The 14,862-nt window shown below is 42.7% G+C and overlaps 1 protein-coding gene across 4 annotated transcripts in view; it reads right to left on the bottom strand.

The window, feature by feature from the left end:
- LOC119024832 (NT-3 growth factor receptor-like) overlaps positions 1 to 14,862 on the bottom strand; it is a 266,546-nt gene that overhangs the window by 28,018 nt on the left and 223,666 nt on the right. For all 4 annotated transcript variants that reach the window (XM_037107965.1, XM_037107966.1, XM_037107968.1 and 1 more), the window contains 2 exons: positions 11,032 to 11,204; positions 7,548 to 7,791 (listed from right to left, as the gene is read on the bottom strand). In XM_037107965.1, the coding sequence (XP_036963860.1) occupies positions 7,548 to 7,791; positions 11,032 to 11,204 (417 nt within the window). The remainder of the gene's footprint in view (positions 1 to 7,547; positions 7,792 to 11,031; positions 11,205 to 14,862) is intronic.

Below are 14,862 nucleotides of genomic sequence, written 5' to 3'. Positions count from 1 at the left end.
CTGGAGTGCAACATACCAGTTGTCGTGCCAGTGGCTTATCGTTTACAGGTGCTGTCCTTAGCTCATGACCTCCCATTGTCAGGAAACCAAAGACTAAGGCTGGAAATCAGTTCATTCTAACAGTAATGTGTACTTTCACCAGGTTCCCAGAAGCCATCCCACTCCGGAAAATAACAGCTCCAGTGGTCACCAAGGCTTTGGTAAAAATTTTTACGGTGTTTGGATTGCCAAAAGTCATTCAGTCAGATCAAGGCACTAATTTCAAGTCCAAGGTGTTTGCCCAGGTGCTTAAATCTTTGGGAATATCCCATGTGACATCTAGTCCTTACCATCCTGAAAGCCAGGGGGCACTGGAACGGTTTCACCAGACCATGAAATCCATGTTGCGCAAGTACTGCCATAAGTCTCAGAGGGATTGGGATGATGGTGTTCCATTTGTTTTGTTTGCTGCTCGTGAGGCTGTGCAAGAGTCGCTAGGTTTCAGTCCGGCTGAGCTAGTGTTTGGACATGAGGTCCGGGGTCCTTTTAAAGGTCCTTAAAGAGTATCTGGTCACGCCGGAACAAAAAGTCACAAGTATACCGGCGTATGTTGCTAAGCTCAAGGATCACCTCCAGCTAGCCTGTTCCTTAGCTAGAGAAGCCCTAACATCTTCTCAGGTGAAGATGAAGCAGCATTATGATAAGAGAGCGACAGCCCACTCATTTCAGCCAGGCGACAAAGTTCTAATTCTCTTGCCTGTTTCTGGTTCTTCTCTCTCAACAAAGTTTTCTGGTCCTTATGTTGTAGAGAAAAAACTCAGTGAGACAAACTATGTCATCAAGACCCCTGACCGCAGGCGGCGGTCCAGGATGTGTCACATCAACATGATGAAACGGTATTGTTCCAGAGAGGGTAGTAATGGGTCCTCCTCAGTCCAAGATGTTCAGACTACTATCTCACCTATCTCTTCCATCTCAAAGGTGAGCTCTCAAGATGATGATGGGTTGGTGATGCATAGTGCTACACCCCAGGGTGCAAGGCTCCGTAATACTGAGGTATTGTCTGATTTGCCCCACCACTTGTCTCATCTTGCCGATGATCAGCGTTATGACGTTGAAAAACTCATAAGTGATTTTCCTGATCTGTTCAATGACATTCCCTCTCAAACTTCTGTAATTGCTCATGATATTGTTCTGACAAATCCAGCACTGATCAAGCAGCGTGCATTCCGGGTTAATCCCACTAAGAGGGAAATTATGAAGAAAGAAGTTGACTATCTCCTACAGAACGGTTTTGCAGTCCCAAGTTCTAGCTCATGGAGTTTCCCGTGTCTTCTGGATACAAAGTCTGATGGAAGTCCCAGATTCTGTACCGACTTCCGCAAGGTAAATGCTGTAACTGTTCCTGACGCATATCCGTTACCTCTGATCGATGATTGCATTGATGAAATCGGTCCCGCAAACTTTGTTAGTAAACTGGACATGTTAAAGGGATACTGGCAGGTTCCTTTAACCGCACATGCTTCAGAGGTTTCAGCATTTGTGACCCTTGATGGCTTCTACCAATACACTGTGATGCCCTTTGGTCTGTGCAATGCCCCAGCCACTTTTCAGAGGCTTGTAAGTAAGGTACTGGAGGGTGTTTCAAACTGCAGAGCATACTTGGATGACATTGTTGTGTATTCAGATGACTGGCTTGGTCACATGACTACACTGAGGGAAGTTTTCACCCGTCTGTCCAAAGCATCTCTCACACTCAATCTCGCTAAATGTGAATTTGGAAAAGGCACTGTGCTTTATCTTGGTCAGCAGGTTGGTCGAGGACAGGTGCGTCCTGTGGACGCAAAGATCTCTGCCATTACTGCTTTTCCCCCACCCATCACTAGGAGGGAGTTGCGCCGTTTCCTTGGGATGGCTGGCTACTATCGCCGGTTCTGCAAAAACTTCTCCTCTGTAGCTGCTCCACTGACTGCCTTAACCAGTCCCTCAAAACCATTCAGTTGGTCCAGTGAGTGTCAACAGTCTTTTGAGAGTCTGAAAAGTCTACTGTGTTGCACTCCTGTTCTGTCTGCACCAGATTTCTCTTTGCCTTTCAAACTTGAAGTTGATGCCAGTGCGGTTGGGACGGGGGCTGTTCTTCTACAAGAGGACTCCCAGGGCATTGCTCATCCTGTGAGTTACTTTTCACGAAAGTTCAACAAACAGCAACTTAAGTATTCTCTTATCGAAAAGGAAACTCTTGCACTACTGTTTGCCTTGCAACACTTTGAGGTTTATCTTGGATCCAGTTTGAAGCCTATTCAAGTATTCACAGACCATAATCCTCTTGTGTTTCTCTCCAGGATGCATAATCACAACCAACGACTCATGCGTTGGTCTCTGATTATTCAGAATTTCAACCTCAATATCTGCCACAAAAAGGGATCTGAGAATGTCCTTGCAGATGCCTTGTCACGTGCTTTGTAGTTTAAAGTATGTAATTCCAAACATTATGTTTGGTCTTGTAAGGGTGGGGGTGTGACGTGCCAAGGAGCATTGTATGTTTGTATCTCTCCTCCCCCTTCCCTGTGTGCGTGTGTGTGTGTGCGCGTGTGTTCTCTTCCAGGTGATTCCTGCAAGATACTGCTCACCTGTGAAGTGCAAGCGGTACTGGTGATTGGCTCCCTAAGTCCCCAGCTGGCCTATCCTGATGGAGGTGGACTTACAAAATGGAGGATGTCCCAGTTGCTCTGGCTCTTGCTTTGCCTTGCCATCTTGCTCTGTTCTCTGCTTTTGTAAACACTGTATTCGGTAAGCTGTGTGGTGGGAGGTTTTTTTTTTTGCTGAGGGACTAGGTAAGTTGGGGTACCCTGTACATTTTTACACGCACGTAGGTGGTCACTGTTATTTCATTAAGTTTGTTGGTTGTGCCACCCCTGTATTGTTTTGAGAAGCCATTTTGTTAGATAAGCTAGTGAGGCATTTTGTTTGTTTGATTTTATTCAGCTGCAGTTTAGGCAGGCCTCTTTTTGTTATATTAATTTCCTTTACTTTGGCACAATCACGTTGTCCCATCCTCCCCCACCTCGTTGTGATATTTTGTTTTGTTCCACAATAAACGTAACAGTCAGTAAAGGCCATTTGCATAAGTTAGACAATTCTGCAGGCAGTCCAACAGAGTCTGTGGATACAGGTCATGATTTGCTAAGTTCTGGTAGTGCTGCAGAATTGCACCTGCCAAATTTTATTGAAGAGAAAATTGATTGCATTTTATTGAGGTTGGAAAATGTTGTTCATATTTCTATAGAAATCTATAGAAGGGTGGGGGGTTATGAAACATTCAGCACTTTGGGATTTCTGGATATCACAAACATGGACTTAGACTCTTAGATCACCTTTAAAAGTTAATTAGAAGCAAAATTATAGCCATTTTCAGTTTCTCGCGATTAAGGGGAAACATGGCAGGCAAAAACATTGTTTTTTATGCACTGGACAGTTTTGAGATTTTCGGCTATTTTGCTTCATGCTTTGCTTTAACATGTCTTCTGTCAGACTAGTGGAAAGAAAACATCCAAAAATACATTCAGGTGTTCATTTTACTTCATTTTGTCTATTTCCTTCTATGGATTTCTTATACATCACATATGTTTGAAGGCTGTTTTTTCTCATACTCTGAGCCTAAAATCTCCACTTCAGTTGCACTTATTACCAAACTATCCAGTTTAATTCCTGTCTATATTCTAAAGGTTTTATCAGAGGGATTTGTTCATATATCATTCATAGCCAGATTTATATAACATTTTATTCCTAAAAACAGGGTGGAAATTGTTTTTTATGGATGTTGACAATTTGATAAAGAGAGATCCAAAATTCCTTCTGTAAAAACCTTTGGCTATAATATGTCAACAAAATGAAACAAGAATTTTGAACCTGGCTTAATCCAATGTTTAGATTTATGTTCTGGAAATGAATGCAAATGAGTGCATATTTAATTAGATCATGCATCATTTGCATATTTAAACATGATGATTCTGGATCTTAAGAACATAGTTGATTGTGGCTCCTGTTCAGACAGAAGAGACCATTGCGTATCTTGAGGCCAGGATCTATGATCATAGACAGCGCTATCTTTTCTGCTTATCAAGCCCCTTCAAAACATCACTATTTAGAGCAACATCCACAAATGATTTGTTGCTTTGGACCTTTAAATGCACTGTGGAGGATGAGATTTGAGGCTAAACATAGCTTCTTCAACTTTAAGAACATACCTCATTCACTAGCTATTAAAAATCAGTTCATGCTTGCCTATCACACACATTCCTCTACTCAAAAGAAGTCATCCTTAGAGGTCACAGATGCCTCAATCATGCCTGTTGATGTCCTTAATGAGGTGTTAATGTCTAATGCATAGATTCCCAGATTTGACTGTGATTCATATGGCAAAAAAATGTGTCTTGCAGTGGTATACGTTACAGTGAGGGGATGCTTATTGTACATGGATCTGTAGATGGGCTGCCTAAATTTAATGAGATCATTAAGCTGTACATTCTTGAAGAGAAGTTGTGTTTTCTAGTGAAGGATGTATATGCTTGGTAGAGGGAGCATTATGGTGGATTTGAACTGTCCACCTCATCTATGGATGGAATGGAGTGCATAGAAAAACAAAGTGCACATAGTCATCCACCCCTCCCACACACCGGGCTTATTTGCTAGCACACCACCAATCAGAATGGCCACACAGGTACCACACAATCAGTCACAGAATCCAATGGCTCAGACGGCCAACAGCCAATGTTCTCAGATTTCACAAGGTGAATCGGAGCAGATGCTGTCCGTGCGATTCCAAAAGCTTCCAGTGCAGCTGAACACACCAAACAGATTTGTTCCTGAACTTGTCAGAGTCTCCCCAAACACTTAAGACAGCCAACGGTTGGCCCGGTGTGTTTCAGGCTTAACATAGAAGTTAACAAGCTAGATTTACCAACAAGCTACGAAGCTCAACTACAACATTGTGCAATATGAGCTGTTGCAAGTATGATTATAACCACCACCATCATAGCCTTGTGAGTGAAAAATAGAATGAAACATATATCAAGCAGGGATCCTTACTCGTCCAGCAGAAAAGTATCAAACTGTCACATCGCGGTGAGGTTTGTCCTGTCTTGGGGTCTGTCTTGTGAATTTCATGTTTTATTTTGAAAGTAACTCTCCTCTTGTTTCAGGTCACTTGCACTTCCTCTTGTGTCCCTGGTCTGACGTCATCCCTAGTCCTTGATTGTTTTCACCTGTGTTCCCCTCCCCCATGTGTATAAAGTCTTTGTCTTCCCCTGTCTGCGTTGCCAAAGTATTTTGTCATCCTGTCGTCTACTGAAGCCCTGTTCCACAGTCTTGCCTTGTTGTTCACATTAAGTGTTGCCACGTTTTATTTTCTGATTTTGTCCTCTCTAGTAGAGTGATTTTGTGTTTGATATTTTTCTAGTTAGGGTTTTGTATTTCAGATTAGTCTTTGTTTATAGCCTTTTGCTTTCCTCCTTCTGGAGCGCTTTTTGTTGTACCCTCCACTTCTGAAGTGACGCTCCGATATTTATCCTAGTTTTCTTTCTCGCACGGTCCAATCTTTTCTTTTCACACTGCTTTTCTTCGTCATTCTTCTTGTTTCTTCTCTTTGATGCAGGCAATGGTGGTCCATTTTTCTGCCCTGTTACCTCTTCGCTATTGTTAGCAGTTTGTGATTGAGCTTGAACTTGTCTGACCAGGTGAAAGCAGGCACTGCACAGGGGTGTCAAGTACGCACTAAGTGTGGGAAGGGGGCTGCCAGCACCGTATGCACAAGCATGATTGACACTTCTCAGACATTCACCTTAGCTCTGATTGGTTGTGTTGATTCGGAAGTGGTGGATTCTTGCAAATCAAATTAACACCACTGGGCCATAAAGGTTATAATTTAGGATCATCATAGGAACATCAACTTGATGAATAATGAAGTTTTGCGAGGCAAAAAAGGAAACTGTCAAGGACAAAGACAGATGTTGGATGTGTGCATGAAAAACACTTGAGTTCTAAAAAATAATATCTCAACATTTTTTGGGTTACACAGATGATTAGTTTATTGTGGGATTTCAACTGAAAACTGAACTGAACTCAATCCCCCACAATCGTCCAGGACTTAACACCTAAATGTTAACCCCGCTCAGACCCAGCTTTAGGCTGTAATTGGCATATGACCCTTACCAGGCTAATATGGGCTCATCCACACATACGAAAACGATCTTTTTTTCCTCCATCTTCCTCAGCATTCTTTCAAGAATATTTGCTTCCATATGGATCCACTCAAAATGACCAAAAATGCTGTAGTTCATATTCCAGGCCTATAGGTGGCACTTGAAATTCACCAAAAATGGAGAAGAAGAGGCGGAGCATGCACATAAGGCTTGCGCTGCAAACAAACAGACAGTAGACGGAGAAACCGAACACAACAAGAAGAAGATGAAAATGGCTAGTGCAAGGAAACCAGAATCGTTTGTGTGGACCGTTAATGAGGTCGAACTGCTGCTGCGACTCACACTCAACTACAAGGCAAATAAGTTGCAAGAAAGGCTCAATATCTTCTGCGGCACAAACACAAGCATGTAATCTGCCATTATTGTTTTTGTTGTTGTTGTTGTTATGAGATGTCGCCGGGTTCAGAGGTTGGAGGCAAGAAGTCAGTAAGTATGCAGATTCGTTGTCCACAAGAAAATGCAAGGGCAGTGTTTTCGTTTTTTTCCACCCTGAGACCCACATTGTCTGGCGCTGCTTTTACAGGATCGCTGTGGATGATTGGCCAAAACAATGCATAAAATGTGTTTACTCAAAAGAGCATTTCCGTGTGGATGGGCTCTAAAACTGCATCGAGTCTGAAGGAGTCAAACCAATTTGCTTTACCGTCACCAGTTTTACTGCACTGAGTTGAACTAGCTGAATCAAGCCTCAAATTCGCCCGCCTCATCTCCAATTGGGCTGCCAATATGTCTTATGACTTCAGCCTGTGTGCAGCCTTTAAAGTCTGTGTGTTCAGTTTTCAGTACTTTTGTATCTTCTATTTGAATTTCTTTAGTTTCTTCTTTTCATACTTTCAAACCTCTGCCGTGTTTTGCTGTTTCATCAGGTTTGCTTCAGCTGTTTCAGAATTCATGTTTAATTACTGCCGGAGAAAACACGTTTCCTGTAATGTTGCTTCATGTCAAAAGCTTTTACATTATAAATAAGGTTTGGAGTTTTATTATGAAGAAGTTGTTGGAAATAAAAGGTGTTTGTAACTGACTTAGTGGAGATAACGTGTAATATCAGTCAGCACATAGGTTGAACACCACAATTGTTTCTTTATTTCTCTCTGTTCAAAGAAAAGTGGTCAGCCGTAATCTTGGATCTGAGTCAGTAGTTCATCAGCCACATTGAAGTTTCCTTTTTTCAGCCATTTTGTTTGTACTCTGTTCATGCCATCTAGCGTGGCCACCAACATACACCTACATTTTCCATTTTGGGTAAATACATTGAGAAATAAAAAGAAACATTTTTCATCAAGCAAACACTTAAAAAAATGTTCTTACCCTGTAATAATCTGTGCTGTAAATGTCTCTGGACATGCCAAAGTCTCCTATTTTCACCAGAAGGTCATTCCCCACAAGGCAGTTCCTAGTTGCCAGATCACGGTGAACAAAATGTTGAGATGCCAAGTACATCATCCCAGCTGCAATCTGGGTGGCTATCTGAAGCATCTGGGAAAGACCAAGCTCTCCATTGGTCTGCAGGGGCTGTCCATCTACCAGGATCATGGCGTCTGGCCCGTGGGCTCTGAAGAGGAAGTTGGAGAGTCAGTAAGAAGCTCAGAAATATTACACATATAACCATTTACCAAAAAAATACACCAAGTTTTCTGGTGATTTCCTTCCTTTAGACAGCCAGGGATAGACTGGGATAATAACTTGGGACAGTAATTTAATATCAGTCTGGCCAACCTCCACATTCACTCAGTTCATAACCACTTACTTTGTTTTTGTTACATTATTTTCAAGAATTTTATTCTATGCCAGTTACATACTTTTTACTTTTAGTAAAAAGTGAACATGTTGTCCTAAAAATGGGCAAGTGTAACGATTTGAGCGAGTTTGACAAGAGCCAAATTGTAATGGCTAGATGACTGGGTCAGAGTATCTCTAAAACTGCAGCTCTTGTGGGGCGTTCCACATAGGCAGAAATCCCAGACGGGGACGGGTGGACATGTCCCCCCTTCCAGTAAAGCTGACCCCCCCAGAGACACAATAAATCATTTTTGAACAATGCAGTAGCACTTATTGAAACCACAATGTAAGCGGTGCTCATTATAATTGCGCAATAATGTGCTATTTATATCTTTAAAGATTTAGTTCCCCCATTCCTAGAAATGGTTGAGTCCACCCCACACTCTTTCCAACAAGCGAGCTAGCAGCCACAGCAGTGTGTGAATGGAGTCTGCTACTCACACTGTGCTTCGAAGGGTAAGCGGTGTGAGGCAACCAGTGGAAACATGGACAGTTAAAGCATGGACTGAGGAGTGTGAGGAGGCTCTGAGTGACTGCTTTGACTCAACTGTGTGGGAAGAACTGTGTTTTTCTCAAGAGGAGGACATTGACAGCTTAACAGACTGCATAACGGACTACATTAACTTCTGTGTTGATAACACTGTACCCACCAGGACTGTACAGTGTTTTTCTAACAGCAAACCCTTGATGAATCCAAACATTAAGGCTCTCCTTAAGGAGAAAAAGAGGGCCTTTAGGTCAGGAAACAAGGAGGAGCTGAAGACTGTGCAGAAGGAGCTGAGGAGAAAGATCAGAGAGGGGAAGAACAGCTACAGGAGGAAGATGGAGAACCAGCTGCAGCAGAGAATTGTCAGTGGAGTCTGGAAAAGCCTTAAAACAATTTCAGGGCAGAGGACTCCAGACTCCCAGGCTGCGGGGGATCAGACGTGGCTGAATGACATAAACCTATTCTTCAATAGGTTTGATCAGACACTCATTCCTCCCCCGACCCAGTCATCTCTGCTGCCCACAACCACCTCTTCCATCCTCTGTTTGCTGCCCCATTCTCACCTCTATCTCCCTTTCAGAATCAGAATCAGAAATCCTTTAATTTCCCACAGATGGGGAAAAAACAGAAACATATTACAAGAATAGGAACAATAGTAAAATAAGCAATGAAATTAAAAAGGGAGGAAATAGACATATATACATATTTACATGATGTAGTGCAAAATTAACAGCAGTTTTTTTTTGGTCTATATTGTTTTTGGGATGGAGCTGACCTTCTTGATAAGTTTATTAAGTCTTCTCCTGTCTGCTGCCGAGATGCTGCTGCTCCAGCAGACTACTCTATAGAAAATGGCTGATGCCACCACAGAGTCAAAGAAAGAGGTCAGGAGTGCCCCCTGCACCCCTGCACGCCAGTCTGCAGCATGAAAGCCGTGGTACCTGTACCAAAGATCCCTCACCCAAAAGACTTTAACAGCTACAGACCAGTTGCTCTCACTTCTCACCTGATGAAGACCCTGGAGCGGCTGGTCCTCGTCCATCTCCACCCTCTGGTGGGTCCTTTTATGGACCCACTCCAGTTTGCTTATCAACCTGGCATCAGAGTGGATGACGCCATCATCTTCCTCCTGGACAGAGTCTCACCTGGAGAGGCCTGGAAGCACTGTGAGGATCATGTTCTTTAATTTCTCCAGTGCCTGTAACACCATATAGCCTGCACACCTGGGGGACAAGCTGGAGCTGGCAGGGGTGAACCAACACTTCACATCCTGGATCCTGGATTACTTCATTAACCGACCACAGTTTGTGAGGACTCAGGACTTTGTGTCGGATACAATAACCTGCAGTACAGGGGCCCCACAGGGAACAGTCCTGGCCCCTTTCCTGATCACCCTGTACACCGCAGATTTCTACCACCTATCACCTCACTGCCATCTACAAAAGTTCTCTGACGACTCTGCTATTGTCGGCCTCATCAGAGACGGAGATGACAGAGCCTACAGAAAACTTATCAAGGACATTGTGGACTGGTGACAGCAGAACCACCTCCAGCTCACCAGCGGGAAGACCAAAAAGCTGGTGGTGGATTTCCACAGGCACAGACAACCCTGCACACAGGTGAGCATCCTGGGAACAGACGTTGAGCTGGTGACATCGTACAAGTACCTGGGAGGCCAACTCAACAATAAACTGGATTGGGCTGATCACACTGCAGCTACATAAAAGAAAGGTCGGAGCAGACTGTATCTGCTCAGAAAGCTCAGGTCCTTTGGAGTGCAGGGGGCACTCCTGACCTCTTTCTATGACTCTGTGGTGGCATCAGCTATTTTATGTGGAGTAGTCTGCTGGAGCAGCAGCATCTTGGCAGCAGACAGGAGGAGACTTGATAAACTTATAAAGAAGGCCAGCTCCATCCTGGGATGCCCTCTTGACCCAGTGCAGGTGGTGGGAGAGAGCAGGATGATGGACAAGCTGTCATCGCTGCTGGTGCAGGAGTCCCACCCCCTGCAGGACACTATATCAGCGCTGGGCAGCTCCTTCAGCAACAGACTGATACACCCCAAGTGTGTGAAGGAGAGGTATCGCTGCTGTCAGACTTTACCACCAGCACTGCCCCATATGGACCTCACCCTGTACTCTGCACTGTGCAGTAACTCTGTACAAACTCATTTCTTCACTCACATTCATTATACATATTCAAAATTTGCATATAAAAAAATGACTGTCCACACTATATCATGTAAATATGTATATATGTCGATTTGATTTATTTCCTTTGAATTATATTGTCTATTTTTATATTGTCTATTTTATATTGTCTATTCTACTATTGCTCTTGTTCTTGTACTATTCCAATGCTGCTGTGACAAACAAATTTGGGATATTAAAGAATTTCTGATTCTGATTCTGATTTGGTCACTCCATGGTCCAAAGCCTCTGTTGATTACAGGCCACCCCTGTCATCACTCACAGCAGATCCACTCAAAAAACATCTTCACATCCAGCTTTTGTCCTCTAAACTTACCTGAGAAATTTATTTAGATCTCCATGTTTCATGTACTCAAAGACCATGATGAGAGGGTCTCCGTCCACACACACTCCATAGAACTTAACTATATGCTCGTGCTGGAGGTTGGTCAGCAATTCAGCCTCACGCTGGAAATCCTTCCTGGCTGCAAGAGTGGGGTCCTTCAGAGTCTGAGAAAAGAGAGAGAGATTCTACATATAAAGAAATTAAAACTGTAGTGAAGCACTGGTATGATAACCATATGACTGTCTAGAGGTAGTTCTCAGGTCTATTTTTGCTGAGAACTGCATGTGATATGTCTTGTTGATTCACGATGGTGTGGTTTACCATGTCAGATGCTTATGAAGGTAAAAAAAAATAAACTTATTGCATACTAATTTTTATCTTAGACTGTGTTCTATCAGTAGGTTCTAAAAAAGCCATGTAAGTTGAACAGTTTGTACAAAGTCCATACTGACGACTGCAGAGAATAATGTTAAACCCTAGTTTTTCCAGAAATTTGGAAATATTATAATTTGGCAATCATTTGTAAATGATCCTGGATCACCAATTTAGTGGAATGACGGTAGTAATTTCAAATAGGAAAGACACCAGATTCAGCGGCATCTTTTATTTCAATCTTCATCCCCCTCTCTAAAAAAATCATCTATAGAGTTATTTTTTAGTTATGATTATGTCATGATTTAGTCATTGTTAAAATATTTCCTAGTATCAACAGAAGGAGTATCCAATGGAAAAAAAAAATGTGAAAGATGAAATGAATAGTTTGATATGTTGAGTCTATATAGTGGCTTCCAGCAGTAGTCATACCCCTTGAACATTTCCACATTTTGTCATCTTACAACCACAAACATAAATGTATTTTATTGGGATTTTATGTGATAGACCAGCACAAAGTTGTGCATAACTGTGAAGTAGAAGGAAATGATACATGGTTTTCAAATATTTTTTCAAGTAAAAAACAGAAAAGTGTGGTGTGCAAAAGTATTCACCCCCCTGAGTCAATACTAATACTACTATGCTGCAATGACAGCAAAAGTGTTTTGGGGTAAGTCTCTACCAACTTTGCACATCTAGAGACTGGAATATTTGCCCATTCTTCCTTGCAAAATAGCTCAAGCGCAGTGAGATTGGATAGAGAGCATCTGTGAACTGCATTTTTTAAGTCTTGCCAGAGATTCTCAATTGGATTTAGGACCGGTCTTTGACTGGACCATTTTAGATAGATAGATAGATAGATAGATAGATAGATAGATAGATAGATAGATAGATAGATAGATAGATAGATACTTTATTGATCCCGGAGGAAATTCAAGAAGGGGGTTGATGAATATGTTTTGATCTACACCATTCCATTGTAGCTCTGGCTGTATGGTTGTTGTCCTGCTGGTAGGTGAACCTCCGCCCCAGTCTCAAGTGTTTTGCAGACTCTAAGAGGTTTTCTTCCAAGATTGTCCTGTATTTGGCTCCATCCATATACCCATCAACTCAGTGGTGTGGTCAGGGTGATGTGCAGTGTTAATTTCTCGCCACACATAGGGTTTTGCTTTTAGTGCATGACTAATAGTTGTCCTGTCGACAGACTCTCCCATCTGAGCTGTGGATCTCTGCAGCTCCTTCAGAGTTACCACAGGCCTCTTGGTCAGGCATGGACTGGACATCTGGCGTACCGGGAAATGCCCGGTGGGCCGACGCACATTTTTGGGCTGGGCTGTCATAACTTAATCAAAAAAGTATATGAGAAATCATCTTTATCGACCACGACGGCCCATTGGTTAATTTTCTTGAAGGACATTGGACTAATCCAATGAAATCTCTCAGCCCTCCGTTTTTTTTTTTATTTCAATTTCTTCTAAGAGCACAATTTTGAGGGAACAGCCCATTGATCCATCTTCAATATAGACAGTGGACTGAACCAATCAGGATATAGTACGAAAGCGGCCCCATCCTTCCCTGTGCTTTCACCTGTAACTCCCGCTAGTTTCACAATGTTGAGCACGAGGAGTGACAACCAAAGAGAAAGAAATTGGGTGCGGAGAAGTTGTGTGCTAAGACAATTCATTCATGCTGGTGCGGTTCAGCAGCGCCATAGCTCCGCATACGCACATTACGCACAGCGCGTAGGGCACCAAGTGCCTGGGGGGGGCACCAAAAAATCAGGCTTGTGAAAAATCACCATGATTGTCTAGGTACTAGTAACTATAAATAAATATTAAATGAAGCATGTTAACATGTATAAAGCAGTACAAAAGCAACATCTATGACAATTTGCTGGAGAAAATGGTGAATCTTGCTGCCCTCTCCCCTGTCTCCTCTTGGTGCCCCCCCTCCCCCACGTCCCAGTGGTCTGTTCGATTATGCCTCAACCTCGGTTAAGTTTGACAGCTGTTTTAACATGGCCTCGAAAAGGCATCAGGAGTCGGGAGCGGAGAAAAGAAAGAAGAAGCGAAAGCGAGATGATGCTAATGCGGCGCTTGCAGGTAAGACAATGTTTTAAACAAAAAATGTTCATTTTGTAGCCTTTGCAAGCATGTCTGTGCTCATGCCAGCTAATATTGCTACCGTCAACAAACTTTGTAACGATAGCTCCTACTAGCCATGTTCAGACTGTGTTAAGTGTTGCAAATGATTGATGTTGGAAATTATTGATGCTTGCTAGCTAGTTTACGTTGTGGGAATGAATATGGATTATTGAAAGCAATTCATCATGGCCAGTCGACTGTTCCGTTAACGTTAGCATTCGGTAGATCATACGACTAGCAATCCGTCCTCAAATCTCTAGCAAGGTAGCTATGCTTTTTCTGATTAACCTGGGCTTGCTACAGTCAGAGGTGCAGTCAAGTATCGCTACCCTATTTGCCAAGTTTACACTGCATGATACTGCATTTCAGTGACTTTCGAAAACCCGGTAAATTGGAGATTTCTGAAATGAAAAGTCCATCTTCAGATACTCCTGTAAATAGGGAAAACTTACAGGTTCATAGGCCAAGGGCGACATCTGTTGGTGAAACTGTAATATGAGAAGAATCAATCTTAAAGTTATAGATTTCTCCTTCATATTCATATAGAGTTATGAATTATGTGCAAAATTATTGTGCCTTATGAAACCTTCATAAATGTAAATTTGAGTTTTGAATTTTTAAAAATGCCAGTGATTTACATGTAGGCCTACATAAACCTAATGCAAAATGTTTTGTACTGTGGTTTAAAACTTTTTCAACACAATCCCTGAATAATTTTTCTTGTATTTCTGAATGCAGGGTCAATGCTTAAATTTGTCCAAGGAGGAGCTCAAGGCCAGGAGGAAGATCTAGAGCAGCCATCAACCAGCAGATCGAGCCCACATCAACCGTCAACCAGCTGGTCTGCAGATTTTGCAACAGCTCCCAGCCCTGACCAACAACCATCAACTACCAGTTCAGGTACAGATACAACTACACACACAGCTACCGCTTCTGAAAGAGTAGTGAGTCCTGTCACTGAGAGGCCATCGGCAAGTGACACTGGAGAGACACATGTGCCCCCTCCAACAGATCCTGCCCTATGGCCAGCCCACATTTTAGACGCTGATCGTGTGGAAATTGTGCGGAGAGGACCTTTTAAAGTCAGCTCTGATTTTAATTTTCCAAAGGGACCCGATGGAAGAGCATTTCATACCAGCCTCCAGTTCAAAATTCTTCCCAATGGAGAAAAGGTCCACAGGAGCTGGGTAGTGTACTCTCCACAGAACAATGCTGTGTTGTGCTTTGCATGCAAGCTTTTTAGCTCAAAGGATATAAAGCTGACTGCAGAGGGGTACAGTGATTGGTCCAACATGAACACCTGTTT

This window comes from Acanthopagrus latus, chromosome 8 (genome assembly GCF_904848185.1).
Source record: "Acanthopagrus latus isolate v.2019 chromosome 8, fAcaLat1.1, whole genome shotgun sequence".
Lineage (NCBI taxonomy): Eukaryota > Metazoa > Chordata > Actinopteri > Spariformes > Sparidae > Acanthopagrus > Acanthopagrus latus.
The sequence above is the reverse complement of the archived record's forward strand: the minus strand, read 5'-3'. Positions and strand labels throughout refer to the sequence as shown.